Source organism: Seriola aureovittata, chromosome 11 (assembly GCF_021018895.1).
Source record: "Seriola aureovittata isolate HTS-2021-v1 ecotype China chromosome 11, ASM2101889v1, whole genome shotgun sequence".
Lineage (NCBI taxonomy): Eukaryota > Metazoa > Chordata > Actinopteri > Carangiformes > Carangidae > Seriola > Seriola aureovittata.
In genome coordinates this window covers 13194947-13220455 of record NC_079374.1, presented here as the reverse complement: position 1 = coordinate 13220455, position 25509 = coordinate 13194947, and the positions used below count along the sequence as shown (strand labels likewise).

The 25509-nt window shown below is 40.4% G+C and overlaps 3 protein-coding genes across 8 annotated transcripts in view; 2 read left to right on the top strand and 1 right to left on the bottom strand.

The window, feature by feature from the left end:
• Positions 1-18953, bottom strand: part of LOC130177295 (disintegrin and metalloproteinase domain-containing protein 23) — a 30176-nt gene extending 11223 nt beyond the window's left edge. For 4 of the 5 annotated variants that reach the window (XR_008828995.1, XM_056388890.1, XM_056388889.1 and 1 more), the window contains exons 1-14: positions 13984-14117; positions 10936-11353; positions 9997-10214; positions 9454-9530; positions 5723-5786; positions 4543-4625; positions 4343-4406; positions 3059-3131; positions 2432-2499; positions 2281-2346; positions 2020-2088; positions 1252-1418; positions 632-716; positions 448-535 (exon numbers count right to left, since the gene is read on the bottom strand). Coding sequence is in view for 4 of the 5 variants with exons in the window: in XM_056388890.1 (XP_056244865.1) it covers positions 448-535; positions 632-716; positions 1252-1418; positions 2020-2088; positions 2281-2346; positions 2432-2499; positions 3059-3131; positions 4343-4406; positions 4543-4625; positions 5723-5786; positions 9454-9530; positions 9997-10214; positions 10936-11011 (1198 nt within the window). In the remaining variant the exon portion in view is untranslated. Of the gene's footprint in view, positions 1-447; positions 536-631; positions 717-1251; positions 1419-2019; positions 2089-2280; positions 2347-2431; positions 2500-3058; positions 3132-4342; positions 4407-4542; positions 4626-5722; positions 5787-9453; positions 9531-9996; positions 10215-10935; positions 11354-13983; positions 14118-18852 lie in introns of those variants that run through there. The other variant, XM_056388891.1, reaches the window with a different exon arrangement.
• Positions 14163-17464, top strand: cmklr2 (chemerin chemokine-like receptor 2). The gene is made up of 3 exons (XM_056388898.1): positions 14163-14302; positions 15423-15540; positions 15664-17464. Exon 3 carries the CDS (start codon positions 15690-15692, stop codon positions 16767-16769), a length of 1080 nt encoding a protein of 359 aa, XP_056244873.1. The 5' UTR covers positions 14163-14302; positions 15423-15540; positions 15664-15689; the 3' UTR covers positions 16770-17464.
• On the top strand, positions 17994-25350 carry LOC130177296 (NADH-ubiquinone oxidoreductase 75 kDa subunit, mitochondrial-like). 2 transcript variants are annotated; one of them, XM_056388895.1, is made up of 19 exons: positions 17994-18195; positions 18876-18955; positions 19298-19398; positions 19508-19615; positions 19764-19840; positions 20092-20173; positions 20311-20441; positions 20539-20724; positions 20814-20948; positions 21045-21159; positions 21265-21410; positions 21500-21628; positions 21749-21878; positions 21965-22125; positions 22231-22385; positions 22845-23020; positions 23105-23239; positions 23395-23467; positions 24801-25350. In XM_056388895.1, exons 2-19 carry the CDS (start codon positions 18877-18879, stop codon positions 24890-24892), a joined length of 2211 nt encoding a protein of 736 aa, XP_056244870.1. In that variant the 5' UTR covers positions 17994-18195; position 18876; the 3' UTR covers positions 24893-25350. The 2 variants fall into 2 exon arrangements, with proteins under 2 accessions (XP_056244870.1, XP_056244871.1); XM_056388896.1 differs by lacking the exon at positions 17994-18195 and having other exon boundaries at positions 18799-18955.
• Positions 25351-25509: the final 159 nt, after the last annotated feature.

Sequence of the window (25509 nt, the reverse complement as noted above, 5' to 3'; positions counted from 1 at the left end):
GTATCTCAAAACCTCAGCAAATTATATTAAAGTCACTTGTCCAAAGCAACTTAAATTAAGTGTATTCAATCTCCATAGGAACGAGAACGAGATGATTTGAAGAGTTGGATATTCTAGTAGAATCTGACTCTAGTAGTCACAGTGTGTGTGTGTGTGTTTTTTTGCTTGTTTGTTTTTAGAAATGGGATGGCCTTGGTTGTTGAGGTGGGTTTTCAGCCTGGGCGGTGACTCTGCTGTTCTGACCTCAGAGTTCATTCCACCACAGTGAGTCGAGGAGAAAGAGGAGCCCTGCCTGAGATGACCAAACACAGGGACCTCAATGAAAGTCGTAATACCACAATGTATTTTGTAATTTGAGTGACCTGAACCTTGTGATTTTGGCTCCCAGTGGCTCTCTCTAGCTCACTTATACTAGATGTGAGAAAACAATGTGTGTTTCATTTATACTTCTCCTGGATGCTGGGTCCCACTGGATGCCCAGATTCTGTGCCAGGCTCTGGGATAGAGACACTGCCATGGACCCGGTGGTGCCGTACTGTGGACACAACAAAGAGCACAGATTATTCACCTGCAGTCACACTCTGTGATCCGTGTACAGAGCGATACCGGATGTTAAGACAGCAAATCAGACCTCATTGACCCCTACACCGCGGCTCAAAGAACACGCGCCCCCGAAGTACGCTGCGTTGCTTCTGCGGTAGTGGAAGGTCACATTTCTACAAGAATAATGGAAGACAAAAGAGGTACACGTGAACACCAAATGAAAGATAGAAACATCACAGAGGATCAGATAAGTCGAAAAGTCAGCCTAATATCTAATTTAATGTTCACTCCTGCAGACACACGACTGTTTCTCATACAGCTTTAATGCAGCTGCACTGCATCCAGCCACTGGATTTCAGAAATGGCTGTAGACTTGCATTGATCATGATGGAAGCACAAACAACAATACAATTGTGCCAAAGCAATGGTACCTGGCAGGAATGAAGAAAACATTCACCTATTTATGCACATATAACAAAAGTTAACTTAAACATAGATGGATGCATTTTTATATTTAAACAAAATACATGTCCACCTGAGAAATAAATCAACAGTGGAAACCATCCCAAAGTCTGTTAACATCAACTTATTTTATTTCAAATTGTCACACAAAAGGAAAATGAAAGGAAACACTGTAAATTTTAAATGTAAAGGTACATTAAAGAGCGGTGGGGACAGATTTTTTTTTTTTTTAAATAAAGAGCTTACGAGAAGAGGTGCACAGCATCGGCGTGGTGCTTGATGCTCTGCTGCCGGTACTTGGAGAAATCGCGCAGAATTTCCAGCGGCCTCACACTGATGGGGATCTGATCCTTGTCTGTCCAGACCTCCACGGCAACGAGCACCACGCGCGTGTGTAGCTGCTCTTTGAAGATCTGCCATTGAAGCGCACAGTGAATGGGAAGAATAAAGAAAGAAAGACAGAGAGAGAGAGGGAGAGGCAGAGAGAGACAGAAGCAACAGCACAGGGAGAGGAGAACAACACTGGGTGTGAATTTGAATCTGAACTCTCTGAGGGGGACAGACGAGGGGGTGCAGCACACTGGGAGCAGGGAGGAACAAGGGGAGTGTTAATGCACGTGACGAGAGCACAGAGCGAACACCAGCACAATAAGGACTAATGATAAGACAAGTGTGGGTCCAACTCAGGGTTTGAGAGATTTGCTCCATTACACGTGACTGATGGAAAGGTTACTTTGGCAACTGGACAAAGTCAAATGTTGACCTGCTTGTGGCGCTGGAAGTAAAGTCAGTCATTTGGATTAATGCTTTGGGGAAGATGAATTTGAGATATTTCACACTGGACCACACACCACTGAAGAGGTGAGTGAGCAGTCGACTGACATTGCCACTCCTAGAGCCACGCAGTTAGTGTGGCTAACACAAAAACAACACTTTTAATCATTTACATTCTGAAGTGGATCTGTATTAAGAATAAACAACATGTCTCAAAGTGAAACTAAATTGTTTACTCACAGCATCCACAAGATTCACCACTGACTTGGCAAAGTTCCTCGTGTGCTGCTTGGTCTTGTGTCGTTTATACTGCAACCACAAATAACAAGAACAAAAGAGAAGATGGATAAGCGACAAATACGTGATTTACTGGTGCAAACGCAATACAGCACGGCACACCCAGTGACACACCAAAATACCAGCTATACAGCAGAAAAAGATAAAAGAACGTCAAAACAGGCATTTCATATTGTTGTTGTTGCTTTCGATGAGAACACATACCATGTTGTGGTCATTGACAATCATGATCTCTAAATATTTCATCTCCTCAAATACACTGCGAGGAATCTGCAAATCAAAATCAGATACAATCAGGGTGGGAGAACTAAAGTCTGTTGCATTACTTCAGACAAAGGTGAGATCAGAGACTTACAGCTCGCTTTTTCCTGCGCTTCAGCCAAGACAAGTCATCCAGCTCTGAGAAGAGCTGCTCGTCCTCCACTGCGAACATACACAAGGAAACAGTGAGACTCAAATACACATTTTTAAACACATATTTACAACTGTGTATGCTTGTTAGAAGAGTTCAAGCCCACAGTGACGTGTTTTTTAAATTTTTTTTTTTCCCCCACAAATTCAAAAACGTGTTGCAATGAATTTCCCATGGAGCACTGAGTAAAATCATGTCTGCTGGATGAGAGTAGGGATATAAAACTTGGCAAAATGGTAGAAGTGGGAGCAACACAACATTTAAAAATAAATTGGTCTGTTTGACAACATCGATTTTTAACACTGTTGAATTCATTCCAGCTAATTCCTCAGGTGTTTTCACTTAAAAGAACAATAAATATAATAAAATGTTTAGTTGTAACAGCCATTAAAATTGTTTTCTTGACGAACCCCATGAATCCCTGCGTATTTGCATGTTGTGGGTCGAACATATTGTATCTAAGAGGACGGTAATGATAGGATGAAGGGGAGGTGTGGCAACGGTCAGAGGTGAAGGACCAACGGGGGATGTTACGTAAGAAGACAGACAACAATGATGAGAACCCCTTACCCTGTTCCTCTGAATCATTGTTCCAGTGAAGGGAGGCTGCTCGTCTTAGTTTATGAGGCCTTGCAGCTGTATCCTGCAGGGGTGAGGCATGAAAAGTGTTAAAAGACTATAGAGGAACTGGGACAAGCAGGAACTGGTGCTGGGGAGGGAAAGTTTTCACTATGGGAATTGTTAAGTAAAATTAAACTTTCATGTAAATGAAGAGTTTGAAACTTAGCGTGGGGAATGAATGTAATGAATGTATAAAAAAACCCAAATGGGTACAAATAGCTCTGAGCTGTGTGTCATATATGATGAGCTAGATTTTAAGTAACAATAGTGATGACAGCAACACCATTAAGGGCTGTAATTAAAGGAGCCATATTCACAATGGACAATGGAAGGTATCATGTTTACCATGTTCGCCTACTTAGATTAGCACGTTAGCATGATAACATTTGCTAATTAGCACTAAACACAATGCACAGCTGAGGCTGATGGGAATGTCATCAGTTTATTTCAGGTATTCGTTCATCATTCATTTGCTTGAGTCTTTGAGAAATGAAAATTTTGACCAGTTTGTGGTGCTGGATGAAAAGAGAAAGGATCACCAAAGTTATTATGATCCCAGCTCTGTGGATCATCAATGAAAATTTTGTGTGGACCAACAGACTGACATTGCCATCCCAAGAGCCACACTGCTAGCATGGCTAAAAGTGAAGCTTTTGTGTAATGCGTAACCATTGCTTTGAACATCCGTTTGAGTGTTTGAATTATTATAGATTTTGCATATATAAGCTATATCATGATGCATACTGACACGTAAAATATCCTGATATTGATTTAAAGCATGTTGCCCAGCCCTACTATTCATTCTATTAACAAATAACAATCAACAATACAGCAAAATGAAAAACATATAAATGTACATAACCACTTGCCCAATATAGGTCAACAAACTGGAATTAACATGATTAATATACAGAGAAGTTAACACTACTACAGAATATTTGTTTTGCTATAGGAACATATTAAATAAATATTATATCATAAAATCAAATAATTCAAACAAAATCCAAGCAGACTATACAAGAACAAAAGCTTTTTAACTACATGTTGGCCGGACATGCTCCTTCCTTTAAAAACAGGAATGTCTTTGGAGTGATTAGGATATCCTCAGCTAAGAATGTGAAAAGCAGAGACGGCAGAGCGTGCATGCGTGGTGGAGGTTGACGCTACATGAGCAGCAGGGGAAAAACATTTGTGTGATACACATTTTGGTTCTAGGCGAAGGGAATAACTTACGATTGAATGAGTCTGTTCTAAGGGCTCAATTAGATACACATAGACTCCATCGTCAAACATCCCGCTGCCGGGCAGAGAGAGAAGAAAAGGGAGAGCAGTCATTCGATACTGAGTCAATAGGAGCTGAGGAACAGAGATGAGTGTATCCAGAGATATTCTGAACACGGCAAGGATTAAACACAACTCTGCTGTTCACTTACTGCAGCCCGTTGCAGGTAGATAAGGCCACGTGGGAGTTATCATTCCCTCTCACCTGGCCGTGGTAGTAACAGTGCTCACCGCCCTGAGGGAAGAAGACACGGTGCTAATGAAGCATCACAGAAAACCACAGCCATAAACACAGCAGCATTACTGGCAACACAACACACAAAACTGCGTATACCATTCATAATATGGTGAATGTGTCACTTTATACTTAATTATCTTGTGCTTGAATTTTTCTAGCATTTCTGAGGATGTAACAGCTTGCCTCGCAGATGTCGCTTTGGCATATATGCAGTTCATCTCTGCAGGGGGCTCGGTCTATGCTTGTTAAGATGTGTGTGCGTTAAGAAGTTAATGCATTGCAAGGTGGGTCCTAGCACTATCTGTGACTCAGCTGTCAGACCCAGGGTGAGCAGAGGACATCCTCCCCCTCTCTCTTTCCCTGTCTCTCCCTCACTCTCTCTCCCTCTCTCTCACTTCACCCATCCCACGCTGCACTGTTACTGCAGAGTGCTTTCGCTCCCTCATCACGTGACCAGAGCTCCAGCAGGAGGCTGCAGGGGAGCAAAACCCTGCTGATTCAGCTACAGTATGCCCAGCCCAGCCCAGCCCAGCCCTCTGCCTGAATCAGCAGCAGCAGCAGCAGCAGCAGCAGGAGAAGCCAGCTCTCATTCCCAACCTGTTTTCTGTTCTCCCTCTATGTCCTCGTCTGTTCTACAGAAATCATGTACTTCCATGTTTCAATCTCCCTATGCAAGTATATCTATCTATCCCTCTATTTATCTATCCATCCATGTATGTCACTCTTCCTCCTTGTACATTTTGTTCTTTCTTTCTTATCTGCGAAGATCTCTTAAATGTACCTGCAGCTTTTTGGAAGACACGTGAGAGTTGCAGTGTTTATTTGATAACCAATTTGCAGTTGGGCTAACAGCAAAAGATAAGACACAAAGGAATTTACAGGAAATCAACAATCACATCTGTTCCCGTCTTTAGTTTCAAAAAATATTTGCTAAAGTTGTACCTTTAGCTTTACCAGCAATGTGCATGGCTGTACAACAACAAAAACAGCAGGCACACAGCGTTCCAGCTAAAGGAAACAAAGAACCTCTGACTCATACATAAGAGAGAAGATGTGTATTTTAACATTCTGGTCAAAACCACAGAAGACATTACCTTAGATAGAACAGGTTTGCCCCCTTCATAATGGATCTCAACATAATCTGAAGACAGCAAGTCACTGAAAAAACAGGAATTGCAGTTGGTTAGGGTGGGAGGATATGATGCAGTGACAATACGTCTGCCTTTGCTTTCTCTGACTCACGTATTGTGGTTTTAAACCAGCGGAGAACGCTGCTTGGGTTGGCGTTTAAACAAGAACAGTCATCACCACAGTTCCTGGATTAGTCTGTACAAACACGGCACGGCCCATGGCACCTCAAAAGTGCCCAACAGATGTTAAATGTCGCCTGCCCTCAGGAAAAAATATGATGCACTCTACTTCTGAGGGATAACAAGCAAAACTGTATTTTGTGAAATGACATGTAAATAAATTCTCTCATAATAAGATGCAAAACAGAGACAGTTACTCATTAATTTTGCAAAGTAGCCTTAAAGTTATCGAAGCGAAAGAGAATGTAAAACGTTCACCCGAGAACTACATTTCACACGACTGGTTCTTCCTCAAATTTACCAAAATTACATGACTGCTTAAAAAACAGGAACAGAAGCAAGCAACTGCATCTGAGAGCTGCCTAATGTGATAAATGACTCTGAGGCTGCAGCTTCACCTTGAACACAACAGTCCTCCCGGCAGTTCCCGCTGTCTGAGTCAGCGTCCCACACCATTACGCGCACACATGCAGTCTCTTAGCTGACAGCTGATTTCAAGAGGCTGCAATTTCTGCCACAATGGCGCTTTTTCCTGAATAACCTTGCAAATCAAAAACATCTTCTTCTCCGTGGACATGTAGTGGTGTCGCAGCAGAAAAAAGAAAAAAAAAAAGAAAAAGATGGGAAGTGATGAATCTGTCTTGTGACACCAGCAGTGTGACATTTTTTGAGTAAGAAGTGCACCATTATGAGAGGAGAGTCGACGCATGAGCAGCGTGTGAGAGAGGTTCCTGAGTGAGGAGCCTATTTTTAGCTTGACAGATGAGGCAGGGAGAGCAGAGTGGGCCACGCCAGAGTGTACTGGTGTGTTAGTGGGTGTGTCGGTGATGGGCAGCATTGGAAACCATTGGAATTTGAGTGTCTTTCAGGTGTGTGTGTGTGTGTGTGTGTGTGTGTGTGTGTGTGTGTGTGTGTGCATAAATGTCTGCATGAGATCTGTGAAACTGTGTCTGAAGACCATAAGAAGGGAGTCCTGCCCCGAGGTCTTTCAGTCAACAGGAGACTGGGTGCCACAATGCAGCAGCAGCAGCAGCAGCAGCAGAGGAAAGTGAGACAGAGGCGAGGCAGAGAGGGAGGACCAAAAAACTGCAGGGGGATTCTTGCGCCTGGCGCCATATCAAATGCAGCTCTGAATCCTGTAGCGACGCACGACGCTGTCATGTCGGGCTGTTTAAACCTCTAACACATAGAAATAATCTGCTCTCAGTCTAAATAAATGAAGACACTTCATGGAAGGGTCATCAGCACCAAAGATATTCATGGCAAGAGAGGTGTGAAAGAAGTGAGGTCCACTACAAGGAAGTTACTGGTCCCACTGATGGCAAACTACATAAAAAAGGTTTCAATCAATATAATATTTATGTTAACTGTAAACACCTTTCAGTGGGAAAACCTACTTCCTTGGTTTGCAATCCCAAGTACAGTAAGAGGTGAGGAGATAAAGTAGCACCCATTGGCAGGTTGCAGACCTATCTATATTTAGATCAGTACTGTCGCAGCTACAACACCAAGCAGAATTCAAACCTCTGTTCTCACACAAAAAAAGGCACACACTGAAGTTAGCTCATGTATCTCACAGATAACCTACACTGCAAGCAAACAGTTGGGAATCAAGGTCACACTTGTCTCCCACTGGCCTTCCTGATACATGAGCAACAACCCCTCACTTTAGGTTCGTGGTTTCCAAACACCACAGAGCTCATTAGCTAATTTAACATTTCTGGAGTCTCTCTCCTACATCATCTGACCCAATACCTTTGCACAATAGGACAAATACTATTTGCTGCAGATAACTGCTGAAATCTGCACTTTGGCTGCCTCTATGTTGGCACTGAAATGAAGCTCAAAATACTACAATGATGGCAGAGCACCCAGAGTTGCATTTGCAACATCATTTCACTTAATTACTGCGTGTCAGCAACTATTGAACTAGATAAAATGCCTTCAACTGACCTGCAAAAGCTTTACACAATTTGACTTTTTTGACTTTTATTTTGCTAAAGTAATAAATGTATGCTTTAAAGAATTCTTTGTAATACATACATACATATATTTATATACGTTCACAGTAACCTATATTCATGACGCTTCCTCTGTGATGGTTCTGGTCTGAAAAGACTTCATTGGCAGGCTGCTAACCAACCCCGCATACCAGCACACAGACTGAATAGCCATACCATGCAAATTAGCCTGTCTCCACATCTAACAGCACTCAGACATGCACAATATAAAATTACAATATTTGACTTCAGAATCCAGGTTTAAATCCCATTAAAGAGCCTGAAATTCAATCAGCATTGCTTAGTCCTAGTACACATGCACAGTAAGCCTTCACATATGTGGACCAGCTACTTTGTGAGGGGAGTAAATCAATAGCATTGAGTGTCCGGAGCCTCATGTCTCTAAATGGGACAGTGATCACAGTCCACAGAATGAGTGCCTCTCTACCCATTTTGATGGAAGCCAATTAAGCCTAAATAAAGATACTCTGCTTTTCCAAAAATCATTTAGTAAAGACAGTTTGTCTTTGTCTGTAATCTGGCAGCTGGACTAAGATTTCTTTTAGCATTTTCCAGGATTCTGGCAACCAGCATGCTGACCTATTCAATTACAGCTTCCCTGAATACATTTTCTCGACTGACACTGCATTAATGACTAATCTGACATACAATAGTCCATATCATTTACAAACAACAGTCAGCTGCAACAGAGATCACAAGTGTTCATTCCTGTTTCAGTTATGACACATACTACTTCCTCATCGAGTCTGTACCTTGCACAGATACATCCAAGGACGATTCTGGTAATTTTGGTGTCTGAGGACATTTGTCCACTGTCGCCTCTACGGGATTTGATCTTTTCATAGGCAAACAACTTAAGGATGTTTTGCTGCTGTTTAATTAAACTTTGTTAAGTTCCACTGTACTTCTGCTTTGTGTCATGTCATCAGCAACATGAACTGGTTTTGATCAGATTTTTCACGATTATAACATTATCCAGGTTTCTGTCACTTCCCCATATAGCAGGAAGTCTATGATTACTGGACCCATGACGTGCAAGTATTACTAACATCAGACTTTCAGTTTGAAACCATGACCAAAGTTCCCTCAATCCAACATTTATTTTTATTTTATTGTAGTTTCCTATTAAAATGAAATGGTTCTGCATTAAAAAAAACCATCCTTTGATGGTTTCCTGTAATTTTCTTGTTGAGCATTTTCTACAATATCTGTAGAGACAGTGTCAGCGTCAGTGTGGATCTGTTGTGGCAGGGATGTTTGGACAGAGTTTACCCAGCCTCTCTAAACCCCAGGATGAATAAATATTCCACCATCCACACATTACAAGATTACAAAATGACCTTCAGTGAGGATACTGTTGAGTGAGACACACAAATCACTCTCACTGGAAGTTTAAACCACTGTCTAACACTTTGTTACAATTCATGACCACAATGGCTGAGCTTTAGCTATAAAGTCGTTTTATCTGCAATAAATTAAGTAAGGAGGACCTACTTGTTCAACGTTAGATCCAGGACAAATCTGGAGCCAAATGCCTCCAACTGGAAACTGGCCTGGGCGAGGTGGATTGCCTGTTAAGGGAGAAAAGAGCGGTCACTGCCGACGATGGCAGCTTGCAAAGTATATGAAAGATTCTATCTGTCTACAAAGCCAGAATCCTCCAGAGTCCACAAACTACATCGTCTACAGCACAGCGAACAAATAACAGATGTGGTGGCTAAATGACAGATGGTAATGTACAGTGGGTACACTGGGAGAAAGGCTTCCTTCAGCATGGGCGCTCTGGCATAATTCCAGTTCTTGAAGTGTCCTGTGTGGTGTCTGGATATGTGTGTATTTTTGCCTTATCTGAGGCTGTCTAGCAAAATGACATTAAAGACAGGATTAAGGTTTAACAGAGCTATAATATGGATTTATAACTTCAAAGCCTTTTCCACAAAGTGTGCCATTAAGTGACTGGACACTCTTTCCTATTGATCACAACAGTGATTCTAAATAACTTATGACCACATTCCAGCATCATCTATTCTGGCTTACCTGGCCCTCCGTGGCTTGGTTCTTGGCCCGGGTGTCCAGGTCATGGTAGGTACTCTCTGAGTCCTCGTTTAGGTAGTAGATCAACCGCGAGGGGTAGGTGATCTCATGCTCTGCTGCATGGTGTGTTGTGTTGTCCGTAGCAGGTGCTGCAGTTGCCTGTTGCTTCAGCAGTGCTGCCACTGCATCCCTCTCAACCTTGTCCTCTACTCCTGGAGAAACTGCAAGAAAATTCCCACCGCACAGACATGAAAAACCTGACTGGCCCCCTCATATATACACACACACACACACACACACACACACACACACACACACACATGTTCAAAGAGCCAGCTGTCATCCTTTATTCATGAAACACATTGATAATACTGAGGCAAGTGGCCACGGCTTCATTGCAATTCTTCAGGACACAGTTCATTAAGACTGGTTTCATGGCATAGTGTACTGACAACCACATCTGGCAACAAAGCTGACTGAGAATACAGGATATGATTCGCTTCCCTGCATTGAAATACACTTTTCATATGCTTATAACCGAAGTGGAAAAACTCTGCACCAGACAGAATAAATGCAGTGCCCATTATGCAATAGGAATCCAAACAGCCTCTGACAACAACAGCAGATAATATCATGCACTTGAGCAAAAAGAGTCCCAGTGACTGTTAATTCAAATGTGGTAATCATACATAATAAAGAGCGCTATTTTTTTTTAATTTTTTATAAGATGAACAAAAGATGCTGAGATGCAGTAGTCTGCCCTCATGCACCATCATGTTGAAGGCGCCGCATATTCAATATAATAATTACCGATCCAAAAATTGCGATATCCTGCACCTGCAGTACATCGTCAGATATCATTTTAGCCAGATACAGAAAGTGACAGGCGTATTTCATGCGATGAAAGTGACAAACAGCCAGCAGGCTATTTCCTATACGTACCGAATGACGCTAGTGATGGATGAAGCCAGGGCGAAAGGGTGCTGACGAGCAAAGTGGCCAGAAATATCAAATGCATGATTCATATTTGATAACTGAAATATCTCAATATCAACACGTCAACGCAGTGAAAGGCTTGCGGCCCATCGTGGCGGGGAAGGTGCCGTGCAGGAGGGATTTCTTCATGGATCCAGGAGGCACCGGGCTGCTGCTGCTGCAGTAGCGGCTGAGGAGGAGGAGGAGGAGAAGAAGGAGGGGGGGGGGGGGGGGGGGGAGCAGAAAGAAGGCGGTGGCCAGGCAGCTACTGGAAGTCAACCAGCAGACTCCTCCTCGATGAGCACAAAGATGTCCTCCCTCCCCTCTAGGATCACAGGAAGCCCGTGCAGGTGACTTCAAAGCATGGCTGAAAGATCACAACAACCTGAAACAGACGGAAGAATATGAGACTCGCAGGGATTTTATGTTTTTTTGTTTTTTTTTCACGTTTTAGGCGATGCAGTAATATTTATATGTATGTTTAATCACTGTTATAAACAATAATAGGATATGTGGATTTATAGCTACTAGTTTTAAAATCATGGTTTTCACTAACTGCAGACATTGTGACATTTTATGCCTTGTCTTCGGTGTTAGAACTACTTTTAGCAATACCACACTTTAAAATTTGGTCTAATATTACCGTATTCCTAATCAGATATTAGCAGTAAAATGTAATGTAGAAAAATTAAGTATGACAGGTAAAGGTGGTCATTAGCCATTATTAATGAGCAGAAATTTCATGTTTTATCCAGTTAAAGCAAAGTTAACTACTTGTTGGGTAATTTAACCTATAACATGATATCAAAGAAATGTAGCAGAGTGAAATGCACATTTTTTCCCTATAAAATGTAGTGACGTAGAGGTAAAACAGTGCAGACAATAGCAAGATACAGGTGTTGTATTTAATTAAAGGGATAAGTAAATGTACTTGCATTTCATTACTGTAGCCCTTGGTACAAGATTTCATAGTATATGTTATGATGAAAGAACATACCACAATGTAAGCAAGTATTTAAAAAAAAAATGAAGTGAGGGATTCATGGATCTAAAACTAGTTTGTTGAGACAGTACGTGAGGAAAAGCATGATTGCTGGTTGTTTAAGTGATGATGATTGCTCCATTAAATTTCCCTGACATTTCCTAGTGGGGACACTTCCTCTGCAGTTAGTCTCTTCCTGAGTCAGAAGCATATCTTCAAGGAAGACCGTGTCACAGGGGGCATGGACTATAATCAGTGCATGGCATGACTTCCAGGTTTGATTATAAGACTGTGCAGGACACAGACACACACGCAAAACAGAGCTACTGGAGGATGTGACAGCTCCCCCCTCAGGGCTGAATGATCCACAAAGGGATGAGTTGGTCATTTTGGGTTGCTGGAGATCGAGGCAACTGACACAAGGCTGTCGGACTATCTGATGAAACAAAAAGGGATGAGTAAGCAGCAGTATCCATGTGAACAGTCTAAGTCTTTGTCAGTTCAACCTGCATCATTTAAGAAAAAAAAAATAATTTGATTAATTTAATATGATTTAATCTACAAAGGCAAGATGATTAAAATTGAGAGAGTCATCAACATCAGCATATTACTGTGATCAGTAGTAATTTACTGCTACACAACCTGTATGCCTGTGCCAAGTAATTTCACTCATTTTCAGTGTAATTCACTTCTAAAGGGGGAATTCCAATATGATTTGCGAGCCAGAAAGTTTAAATGTTCAACCCATAAGGAAGGTCAGGCTATGCCTCCATCAGTGATGTGACAGCAGGTGTTTTGTTTTAGACAGGTGTTGCGTAGGGTGTAGCCAGAACCCACAGTGAGCAGTGTGGCAGCACTGATGATAGACTGTGGTGCAGACATTTGTCTCTATTTTTCTCTATAATTTGTGATTGAAGCAGAAAAGACAGCTGTACTTTTTGCATGAACAGTTGCAGAACACACTAACAAACCAGCGTAGTGTGCCCAGTAATTACATTCATATTGGATACTTTTGTAACACATGCTCTATTTCTAATGCCCAAGTTCAGCACCAGTGTATTTTTATGTACACTGACTTCTGTGGCTTCAGTGAAGCTTTGCTAAGTCAGAGTTTGGGCTTGAGACTTCTCATTTGTTCATTCAACAGAAAGCCTGTGTTACTAACTGGGGCATGGCTTTTTTTTTTTTCAAAGATGTGGACATTTAGCAGACAGAGAGGGTCTAATTAAAGAAACCATTAGGTTGCATTATCAGAAGTGTAGGACCAAGCCTTTTGGATCTTGGCTCCTACAATGGACTAAAAGCCAAGGTATGACTTCTATGACTTCAGTCATTGTTGTGTTTACAATACAAGAAGGAGCTAGCTGGTTAGCATGCTACCTTCTACATAAACCATATTCTTTCAACTTGACCCCTGGTCATCCATACCTCTCCCTGCAGTGGCTGGCCCCAGCTGTCCAGTGTGAGAGCCACTGCATTATGGGAAGTGTAGGATCAAACATTTTTGGAGCTAGACTAATTCAAGGAACTACATTTCCAGATACAGTCAATGCTAAATCAATTCAGACCATTTTTTTTTAAAACTGAAAGTCCCACAACTTTATTGAAATGCACTATTAAATCACAGAAATACTCCTTTAATCCTTTCTTAACCATGCTGTGACTACTGAATGTTTCAAATAGTTATCAGTGAACGCAGCCCAGCTTTTGCAAAATGGTTCAATATCGGTGCTGTCTAAGTTGTTTCAACAAACATTTTACAGTGCAATCAAGCTTGTCTGCAGCCCTACCACAAGTTTATTGTGTTTTAATGAGCATCAAGGTGCTACATCAACGATTTAAATGCTATAAAAGAAGAGAACAAATGCAGAAGCAGCTGGCAAACAAACTCTCTACGCAGGCCCTACCCACCGATGCAGCTAGTACTTTTTAGAGGGAAAAAAATCACTATATGTCAACAAAAAAAAAAATCTGCAACATTCAAAACTTTTCCGTTTACTAACTGAGCGGAAAAGCGTGCGTTGAGGGTTTACCCTGCTGTTATGAAAAGCAGCCGCAGCTCCTCTGAATGAAAGCATTTTTCATTCCGTGTGGGTAACCAATAACTTTTCTTCATTCTGTGGTCCGTGTTTGACGCGTCAGCCCGGCGCGCCCACTGCACATCTCGACCCTGTGTGCACCAAGTTACGGAGTTTAGTTTGGATGGACGCACGGAAAGACTACACATGCTACACAAAGAATTTTTCGCAGCCGAATGGGAAGTCACAGTCAAGGCCCAGAAAAACGGAGCTAAAAGGCTAAGTTAGCGGTGTTTTGACCCAAATGCTGATAAAAGGGGGGCGCTCCGCTTTGGTAAGCGATGCACTCTCTCTTCTTCAAACTGAAAGGAAGAAAATCACTTCATGTTTATCCAGTTAGTATGCTTGCAGTGTGTATGTGGCAGATTGTACAATGAAATGTTAATTCCCATTCTTCAGGCTAAATATTTTTGGTTCTGTGTTGTTTACCGATACTTTTATATAGATATTCCTGCTTTAATAGGACAGGCGCGACTTTTTCGTTGACTGCATATATTCTGCATTCAGCATTTGTCCAGTTAGTTTCTAGTCTTTTTTAGTCTTTCTTTTACTGTCGAGTCTAATGGTAGTTATTCCAGTAATTTTACCATCTTTACCTTTTTGTCTTTAAGATTGAAATTCTGTACTTATTGTTGTACTATTGGTTAGTAAAATAATTATTTATAACAAGCTATCTATTGTTTAATTAGATATTCATGTCTGCAGGGGATTTCTTATTTTAAAGGACATGCTCTACCTCATATTTATTTGTTGATTGCACTGATTTTTTCCATGTAGTCTTAAACAGTTACTGTCTGGTCTGATGGGACACTTTTCAACATTTTATTTCAGGGCAAAGTTACAGATCTGTCCTATTATTAAACTTTTTTTTCTTTGAGATTGAGGTTTAATTCATATTCTCAATGTTCTTCTGGTAATTGAAAGTTTTTTTTTTACTAAAAGTTCATTTATAGGGCATAATTGGATACATATGTTTTGAAGACTAGAGATAGGTAAAAAAAAACAAACAAACAAACAAACAAACAAAAAAAACCTGAATGTGAATTTAACAACTTTCATCTCAGACCAGAAATTCAAGACTTGAGTAAAGACTGTAGTAGTCATGGGCACCATTTTGGCCTTGAAGATAATACTATATTGTAGATATGTGCAAAAAATATAACCTTTCACTCACAGATGTTTTGCTTAGTATCGCTTTGTTGATGGATGGCCTTGTTTTTAATCATCAAAACACTGACGCTGCGTCTCCACACGCATCAATTATGTAACAACACATTCTTCCATGTTTACTCACAGAACAAACAATATCATACTGTGAGGTCTCTTTCTGCCTCATTTGTGGGGCATCTCACTATTTTCATTTGTTGATCCAAATGGGTTCTACTGTGTTCCAGGGTTTCTCAGGACACACCCAGTCCTAGCCTCAACACAGGAGCTGAATGATTGGAGAGAGGGGCAGGACAGACTGGATCCTTTTGGAGAATAGCTGAGCATAATCATAAAGAGTGTCAGGTAAGAACTTGTGTTACAGGTTGATTATAACACTGTTTATTGAAACCCCTTGGGATACATATATATATATATATATATATATATATATATATACATCTGATCATGAGATTTTGCTTTTCACAGACAACAGAGTTTACATCTTTGCAACAATGGGTGACTTCGGCGATGACTATGGAAACTACACCTATGATTATTACCTGGAGTATGGCGACTTGGAAGACCTTAAAGTAGAACACAGGCAAGGGGAAACCATGCACATTATCTCTGTGGTTATTTACAGTATTTCCTTTGTGCTTGGTGTGATTGGAAATGGAATTGTTATCTGGGTGACAGCGTTTAAAAGCAAAAAGACTGTCAACAGTGTGTGGCTGCTGAATCTAGCCATGGCAGACTTTGTGTTTGTGCTTTTTCTCCCCTTCTACATTGATTACATACTGCGGGACTTCCACTGGGACTTTGGTGTGGCCCTGTGTAAGCTTAACTCATTTGTGTCCATGATGAACATGTACGCCAGTGTGCTCTTTCTCACAGTGCTCAGCATAGACAGGTATGTTTCTCTGGTCCACCTTAACTGGTCACAGAGGTACCGCACTGTAGAGAGAGCCTGGGTTATATCTGGCTGCATATGGGCACTAGCTGGAGCCATGAGCTGTCCTGCGATGATTTTTCGTGACACCATGCACTTACATGACAAGGTGGTGTGCTTCAACAACTTCCATGCACAGGACGGACATACAGCAGCAATGAGACACATTATAATAGTGGTCATCCGTACCACTGTGGGCTTCCTTCTGCCATTTACTGCTATATGTGTGACAGGAATACTTCTGACAATCAAAGTGAATCAATCTGGGGGCTTGGTTCGCCTGTCTAGCTTCTCCAAAACAGTCACTGCAGTAATTCTGGCTTTCTTTTTCTGCTGGGCACCTTTTCATATTTTCAGCTTAATGGAGTTATCGATACATTCCTCATTACAGCTACACAACATACTGAAAACTGGCTTTCCTCTTGCCACTAGCTTAGGCTTTTTTAACAGTTGCATCAACCCCCTGCTGTATATGCTCTTGAGCAAAAAGGTTCGTCGTATCCTGAAGCACGCATGCCTGGACATAACCAAGAGTTCCCTAAGAGAGCTCAGCCAGTCAATCTCTGCCACTGAGATTGAGTCTGTGCCGGAACTACGTCAGGACAGTGTCCCAGAGGAACCTGTGGAGTCATCAGCTCTATGATTGTAACCATCCTCACACTCTAGTTGTCCATTAAAAACATGAGGGTGGCTGGCTATGATTATAGCGTAAATGTAGAGGATTATCATAACCATTCTTTCCAACTGTAGATTTTCCTATTTCCTTTCATTTGGATGTAGTTCTGCCTACTTCAACTGACAAATACTCTCAATGGAAAAGCTGAGGGAAATGGTGTATAATGTGGACATGGAGTTCTTTCCATTTATTTCTCATTTGCATAACCCAAGTGATGAGAAACAGGCAAGATACAGTAGAATGTATTCTGTGTTAGTAAACTGAATGTCTCTGGCTTTTGGACAGCTGATCAGAAAAACTGCAGATGTGTCCGAGTTGTGGAAAATGAGATGGACATTTTTCACAATTTTCATACATATTTTTAATAACAAAATATGCATCTACATATTTACTTTTTTATTGTACTCTTTTGAACCAAGGGCATCTTCTCATCAATGCTCAATAGATGAGCATTGATTCTTACAGGTGAGATGATGCTGATATCCGATTGTAGTCTAATATTATTATATTTTATACAGTTTAATACTGGCTGCTAGAGTCATATATTAATGTACTGTATTGGTTTTCTAACTAGTTCAGAGTTCAATAAATGTTTTATTCTAATATATTCCATGTAAAAAGCATATACCTTAATAAAATTGTTCTTCTGAGCACATTCTGTACTTTGTTTGAATATCCCTTTTTTTATATTGTTTGACTTGTTAGCAGTGTGTGTCATGGTTACCTCATTAAACATGCGGCTTTGATGTTTTAAATAAAGACAGACTAGATTTCCAGGAGGATTTACTCATTCCTTGAAACTTTGCACAAGCCAGATGTAAATCCAGATGTGTATTTCCTGAGGGACTGTTAACAAATTCAGCCATGTCCTGTTATGTATCTTTGGTGAACTCTGACTTAAAGGAATACATCACTGAGACAGAGTAACATCCTGTTGTGTAGGATCAACATGTAACATGTATGAAAATTTGGACAGGAAGACAACATTTTACCCTCCCTTAACAAGTTAGAAAGCCCAACTCAATATGTCCTTTGACCTTCAGATTTTTTTTTTGTAGATTTGTGCTCTTTAAAGTGGCACAATAAAGAGTGAAAATAATCCACACTTGTATCCAAATCAAAGACTGAATCTGAAGGAAAAGTCCTGCTGTTACTGCCACATCACCACTGACCGTCACAATTAGGTGTAGATGAGTATCTGCTAAGGAGAAGGTACATTATTTAGCTGCCAGCGTTGAAAACCTGTACGATTACTTCAGTCAGTACCTGCAGAAAAGTAGCTGTCCTATTTGGATTATGGTACACAGGATTACTTAATCCGTGACGCAGCAGAATAACAGGACAGTGCGCAATCTGCGTCGCGGGCAGTCTCATGAGGACAAACACTGACAAGGTACGTAACTGATCGCCGCAAGAAATACTATCTACTGTCTAATGATAGATCATTTATATCTTGGACGCCACCGCCGCAAGAAGGTTTTAAATGGGTCGTGAAATCTGAATTTATTAGCAGGATGGCGTTTGTTACTTTATCTTATTTGTAGCAAGCTATGCTAAATTAGTGGGTTTAGATTAAATGCTAAAACACCGCCTCACGAACCGGCTATTGATCATTATTGAGTAACGTTAGAATATGACAGTGCCCCGTGCCACCACAGTTGAATTTAACATTATATCAAGCTTTGCTAACGTTAGCGTTAGCTAAGCACAACATTTGGCCAGTGACGTAGCCTACAGTTTGTCTCATATTTCTAGACATTTCCAACGCGTTGTCAACACCTAAATATTTCTACACACCTGTAGAACATTTATAAAGCGCTTCCTGTACAGTATAGACGTGTTCTTTTCAAATATGTCGCAGCATAAGTTGGCTGCTCCTATTGTTTTTATCCAGTGATAAGTAGCTAGCTAACAGCTACTTCTGTGTTTGTTCTGGTAGTCGCGAGTGGGCTGCACGGTTCTCAAGGTTTATAATTACGCACCAAATTTGAACATCTTAAAGCATTGTCAACACTTGAAAAACGTATCTATCAGAGAAGCTAAACCTTACACGTGATGTTGCCTCTCTTCCAGCATGTTGCGTTTGCCTGTTGTGAGTCGTGGTCTCTTTCCAGCAGCTATCACCAAAGGAGGCGCGGCCACAACCAACAATGGTAACAATATGCTACTTCATCGTCTGATTAATTGACCACGTATTTGTTGCTTACACCATGTCGCTTGTATTTCTACAGAATAGTCATTTTGTTTGTTGTGTGCAAGAACAGCTTTGTCACTTTGTTCCACTGATGGATTATACACAGGATTACAGATTTGCCAGGTACCACATTTAGTGCCAGGCTGTTGCTGGCTCAGTTTAGCCAATACCGATCAGTGCCACTAATTTGACATCACCAGGAAATATCAGGAATTCATTATAGTAGCAAAAATAATGTAAGTGATTTCTCTGTTAATTATGACAAGCTTTGCATAAAAATGTTTTCTGTCTTTGCTTGAAGCTCGCACCGCAGCTACAGCAACAGCAGCTGCCAGTAACCTTGTGGAGGTATTTGTGGATGGAAAGCCTGTCATGGTAGAGCCAGGAACCACTGTTTTGCAGGTAACATGGTAAATTCATCCATACAGTTATATACAGTAAGACAGGTAATTTCCTGACAAATGGAGCCATAATATTAGAAAATAAACACCCTGACTGTATTCTGTCACAGGCATGTGAGAACGTAGGCATGCAAATTCCTCGCTTCTGCTACCATGAGCGCCTGTCTGTTGCTGGAAACTGTCGCATGTGTCTTGTGGAGATAGAGAAAGTTCCTAAGGTATGTTTAATGATTGACTTTTGTTATTGTTTTTTTTCTACTCTAGAAAGCTTTGCATGTCTGTCTGTCTATTTCTTTGCCTTATTTTACTGGGGCAGAGCTATACCTTCTTACAATAATAAGGAATCATTTTTCATGTACCTTCTAGCCAGTGGCAGCTTGTGCTATGCCTGTAATGAAGGGCTGGAACATTTTAACCGACTCTGACAAAACAAGGAAGGCCAGGTAGGATCAAACTCACACCTCAAAGTCATTGTAAGCTTGGGGTGCACTGATAATATATATTTGTAATTATCTCTGTGATTATACCTAAATGTTTGATGGGCATGTATGCCAACTTTTATTTTTGTGGGGTAATGGTAACCTATATTTCAATTATATTATCTCTCTCCCAAGGAAAAGACAGTGTTAGCATTCTCTCATATGAAAGTAAACTGACACAATGTTATCCTAAACTGTTGTTCAATTTTACACAGAGAGGGTGTGATGGAGTTTCTGCTGGCTAACCACCCATTAGATTGTCCAATTTGTGATCAAGGGGGAGAATGTGATCTACAGGTAAATGAAAGATGTCATTTCATAGGTGTATTCATAGGTCTGTTAGTGAGTGTATATACGACAGACATCTCTTTGTTTAGAGTTTTGCTGTTATTTGTAAGACTGATTAACACAATTGAATATGATTTTGTGTCAAGGACCAGTCCATGCAGTTTGGCAGTGACAGGAGTCGCTTTACAGAGGGCAAAAGAGCTGTGGAAGACAAAAACATTGGCCCACTCATCAAAACCATTATGACTCGCTGTATCCAGTGCACTCGTTGTGTGCGGTGAGTCACACTTCAATATCTAGAGTAAGTTGAGTTGCTGTATAAATTTAGAATATGAAAATAAGTCTTTTTTTTTTTTTACTTTTACTCACTACAGCTTTGCTAGTGAGATTGCAGGGGTGGAGGACCTCGGCACCACTGGAAGAGGCAATGACCTGCAGATTGGGACCTATGTGGAGAAGATGTTCATGTCAGAGTTATCTGGGAATGTTATTGATATATGCCCAGTTGGAGCCCTGACTTCTAAACCATACGCATTTACTGCTCGCCCTTGGGAGACCAGGTTTTTGGATTGTGCTCTACATTTTGATTAACTTACCAGGGTCCAAATTTTGCAAATTCTTCTCATACATTTTCTTTTGTTTTCTACAGGAAGACTGAATCAATTGACATTCTGGATGCTGTGGGTAGTAACATTGTGGTGAGCACTCGCGGTGGTGAGGTGATGAGAATCCTGCCTCGTCTTAATGAAGATATTAATGAGGAGTGGATCTCAGACAAAACAAGGTTCCTTTCATGTCACACAAAGTTTGCTTCACAGACCCAGATTTCTGTATAATGTTGGCTTCGTTGCTGAACTCTTCCTTGCTTCCATCCTGACAGGTTTGCGTATGACGGACTCAAGAGGCAGAGGCTTACTCAGCCAATGGTGAAAAATGAGTCTGGGCAGTTGGTTCCCACAACCTGGGAAGATGCGCTGACTCAAGTTGCTGGAGCAGTATGTAATTTATAATAAAATATCATTCTGTAACAGTGTATGATAATTTCACAGCATGTTGTTTCGACATAGGCAGTCCTAAATAGCATCTGTTTTATTTGACAGTTCCAAGGAGTTCAGGGAAATGATGTAGCTGCTGTTGTGGGAGGCTTGGTGGATGCAGAGGCTCTCATTTCCCTGAAAGACGTGCTGAACCGTTTGAATAGTGACAACCTGTGCACTGAGGAGGTGTTCCCCATGGCTGGAGCTGGGTATAATCATGCAGAGAGAAATACTGAAAATGCTGCAAAGCCAGTTGAACTAGTGCTGATAATAGGTTTCTTTATTGACCTTGGCTTAGATCTGACCTGCGCTCAAACTATCTTCTAAATACTGGGATTGCTGGCATTGAAGAAGCTGACCTGCTGCTTCTAGTAGGCACCAATCCACGCTATGAGGCTCCTCTTTTCAATGCACGAATCAGAAAAAGGTACATTGAATGCAGTTAAAACAGTATTTCTGGTTATTGAACAATGTTGACATTATAAATTTGATGGATGTTAAACAAAAATGCATGTTGTGTAATATGAACTTTTCACCTCTGCTTTAGTTGGCTTCACAATGAGTTGCAAGTGGCTCTTGTGGGAAAGGAAGTGGACTTAAGTTATACCTATGACCATCTTGGGGAGTCTGCCACGGTTCTTCAAGAAATAGCATCAGGAACTCACCCGTTCTCACAGGTGACACTGAGCACTTATGTAATGCATGTTATCAATCAACTGAAATATTTTTCTCCTAATTTTGTGTATTTTATCTCCTCTGACAGATGTTGGCTAAAGCAAAGCATCCTGTTGTTGTGGTTGGTAGCAGCTGCCTGCAGAAAGAGGATGGAGCTGCAATTATGGCAGCTGTATCAACCATTGCTCAGAATGCTCGTGTCAGCAGTGGAGTGGAGGAAACCTGGAAGGTTCTCAATGTTCTTCACAGGTCATTGTCTTGGAAAATTAGAGGAAAAGCTTCCAGTAATAGGGCAGTCTTCAAAGGGGATTTTTTTTTGCTGTAATATACATGCTGTTTTGCCTGTGTCTTCAGGGTTGCCAGTCAAGTGGCTGCACTTGATCTTGGGTACAAGCCAGGAGTGGACACTATCAGAACGAATCCACCCAAAGTTCTGTTCCTACTAGGAGCAGATGCTGGCTGCATTACTCGTCAAGACCTCCCTAAGGATAGCTTCATTATCTATCAAGGTCAGCTGTTTTACTGCACAGCAGTATAAGCTCTTCCACTGCATCTCTCATTTACATTTTAACTTATGTATGGCATCTTAGAGAAGCAGTGTAACTCCTTACATATTTTTTGCATGCACAGAAGAGTCTGAGTAAATGAGTAAGGAAACCCAATGATGCAGAAGCTTCCATTCAGTGTACAAGGGTTTACTGGAAGGTTTGATGAGTAATTTTAAAATATTCCAAAGCACTTAACACCCACTGGAGATGGGTGTGTTTCACAGAGCTCCCACCATCATCATCAAATTACCAAATGAGGAAATAAGGGGCATGAGCTTGTTCTGGCTGCCTGTTGTAAAAGAAAAACCCCCAAAAAACCACCTTACTAAGCTACTTTATGATTTTTCAGTTCATTTGTCACCCTTCTACATATGTTCATGTTAAGGGTTAATTTTGGTGCTCTGTGCCATAACTGCCCAGGTCACCATGGCGATGTTGGTGCACCAATGGCTGACATCATACTTCCCGGGGCTGCATATACTGAGAAATGTAGCACCTATGTGAACACTGAGGGCCGTGCTCAACAGACTAAGGTGGCAGTGACTGCTCCAGGTGTGGCCAGGGAGGACTGGAAGATCATCAGAGCAATTTCTGAGGTGAACTACAATACAAGATAATTATGCTGTATTAAACAGTAAGAAATAAGATTAAATGCTGTGTATTTTCCATTCTCATTTAAGCTTGCTGGAGTTACTCTGCCCTATGATACTCTTGATGAAGTGCGTGATAGACTGGCAGAGGTTTCCCCAAATCTGGTGCGATATGATGACATTGAGGAGGCCAACTACTTTAAGCAGGCAAATGAGCTGTCTAAGGTCAGCTGCTGTTTTCCTCCAGTATGTGTTCAGTTTATCATAGAGAAGGAACTAATACAAGTTTCATTTAAATGTCAGCTTGTACAGTTCATATATCTCAGTTCACTTCATGCTGTTCTACATGATGATGGTGATATCTTGCTTATCTCTTTCAGGCAGTGAACCAGGCTGTCCTAACTGAACCCTTAGTCCCTCCACAGCTTACTGTGAAGGACTTTTATATGACAGGTGGGTCACTAGTACTCAAATCATGTGTTTCTCCTCTCACTAAACCTAGTTTAAATATTATTTTCATTTCAAAATCCTCAAGGAAAACACAACAGTGGACATCATCAGGACAGCAGTGTTTTATCAATTCACTAATTATATCATGTTGAAGGAAATAGTAATTAAGTAATAGTAATACTAATAATAATGCCATATTTTATGATATTCATAATTAATTTACAATGTGCCCTTGTTTGCTCTGACTACTGTTCGTAAGCATTTCTTTCTTTCCAAATTAATTAAAAACCCAAACAACAATTCTCGCTAAAGTTTCACATTATTGCTGAATAAAGTAATAATTTATTTAATGTTGACCAAACTTATAACAAACATTAAGATGTGTTTACTGCTGATTTTTGTTACTGATGTAGTTGTAAAGAAGCCAAGCTGTCCACAGCACCCACACTGGTTTTAAATATCATAAAAACTATTTAACATTATGTAGACAAATAGAGATTGTACATAATCTTGATGTGTTTATATGGCATTTTTTGATTTGTCATGGACACTGTTAATATGTAAAGGTTAGAGCTACCATTTTCTAAAGAAATTTTTAGAAGTCATCTTTATTCTGCTTGAGCTCTTGATCAGATTAATACAGGAATAGAAGGGTCCTTTTTGAATTATTAAATATTGTGATGCAAAAAATATTTGGACATCTAGTGGTTATTCTATATTTGGACAAAACAAAGATACTGGCAATGTTGCTATTCTCAGAGCACTACAGCTAAGGGGATCAAAAATGTATGAATAATTCAGTATGCTGGCCTAAAATCTCAATCTCTCACCAAATGGCCCACATCGTTCTTCAAATTATGTTAGGTTGTGAAAAACATTTTTGTAAGTACTAGTTCTTTGAATTTGAGTTAACAAAATGCTCCTTAGTTTAAAGCTCGTCTGATATTGGTCATTTTTATCTTTTAATTAAAAATCTCCAAGTCGAGTCTACAAAATGAAAAATAACTAACAATGTCCAAATTATTATTATTGTGTTACCTGTATGCTGGTGGTACACCATTGTATTATATAAAACACTTGACATATTCATCCATTAAAAAATTGATTAATAGCACTGCAACACCAGACACTACTGTAACACTATCATTTCACTTCCCAAATACGGGTTGAAATTGATATGTTTATGTAATTGTAGCATTAAATGTGTAAAAAATACCCTTTTTAAAAATTCATAGCACCATTAACACTCAGGGATTTTCTAGTTAGACCCTATTACTATGTTGAGTTTAGCTCTTGTTGGTCAACTTTTAAATCTGCTCTCAATCTTGACCCACAGATCCGATAAGCAGAGCCTCCCAGACGATGGCCAAGTGTGTTAAAGCTGTCACAGAGGGAGCACAAGCTGTGGACGAGCCAGCCATATGCTAGCTACACACGCCATGGATAGCCATCCAATTATTGCACAAAAAAAAAATTATACGCACAACTCCTCTATTTGCACATTCCTAGAAACATATTTATTTGCACTTGTGTTTTACTATAGTAGCTGTTTTACTATAGTAGATGCCTCAACTCACTTTACTAACCTGCAGAAACATGTCTATGCATTATTTTTAGAGTGAAAATGTGAGTTTAGGTTTAACAAATCTCCAGAGATGCACATCTGACAGTATATGTTTGCACTTGTTAGGACATTAACATTTAGTAGATGTGACCAAAAGTTTATAAATCTTTATCCTCCAAAGGTAAATCTAGTATTTTGTCTTCCTGTGAAATTACCAATATTAAAAGTATTATGATTATATTTTCCTAAAGGTATATAGAGTATATAGTATTTAAAGTGTAGCTATTTGTAAGTGTGACATTTAATAAACCGATTTTCTGTAGCATGCCTAATGAATCTTTGCAAATCCCCTATTTAAGTTTCTGCTCCTATTTAAAGCAATGTTTAAAGTAATAAAATTATGTTTTTCTGCCATGAATGGCACTTCCCTGTTTGGTGTTACACCGACTCAACTTTTCCAGTCTCGGGACCCGGTATCTGA

Coding starts and splice junctions, on each gene's coding strand:
- cmklr2 (XM_056388898.1), top strand. CDS start 15,690: ATGGGTGACTTCGGCGATGACTATGGAAACTACACCTATGATTATTAC.
- LOC130177296 (XM_056388895.1), top strand. CDS start 18,877: ATGTTGCGTTTGCCTGTTGTGAGTCGTGGTCTCTTTCCAGCAGCTATC. Junction 19,841..20,091: donor GACAAAACAAGGAAGGCCAG/GTAGGATCAAAC, acceptor AATTTTACACAG/AGAGGGTGTGATGGAGTTTC. Junction 21,879..21,964: donor GAACTCACCCGTTCTCACAG/GTGACACTGAGC, acceptor CTCCTCTGACAG/ATGTTGGCTAAAGCAAAGCA.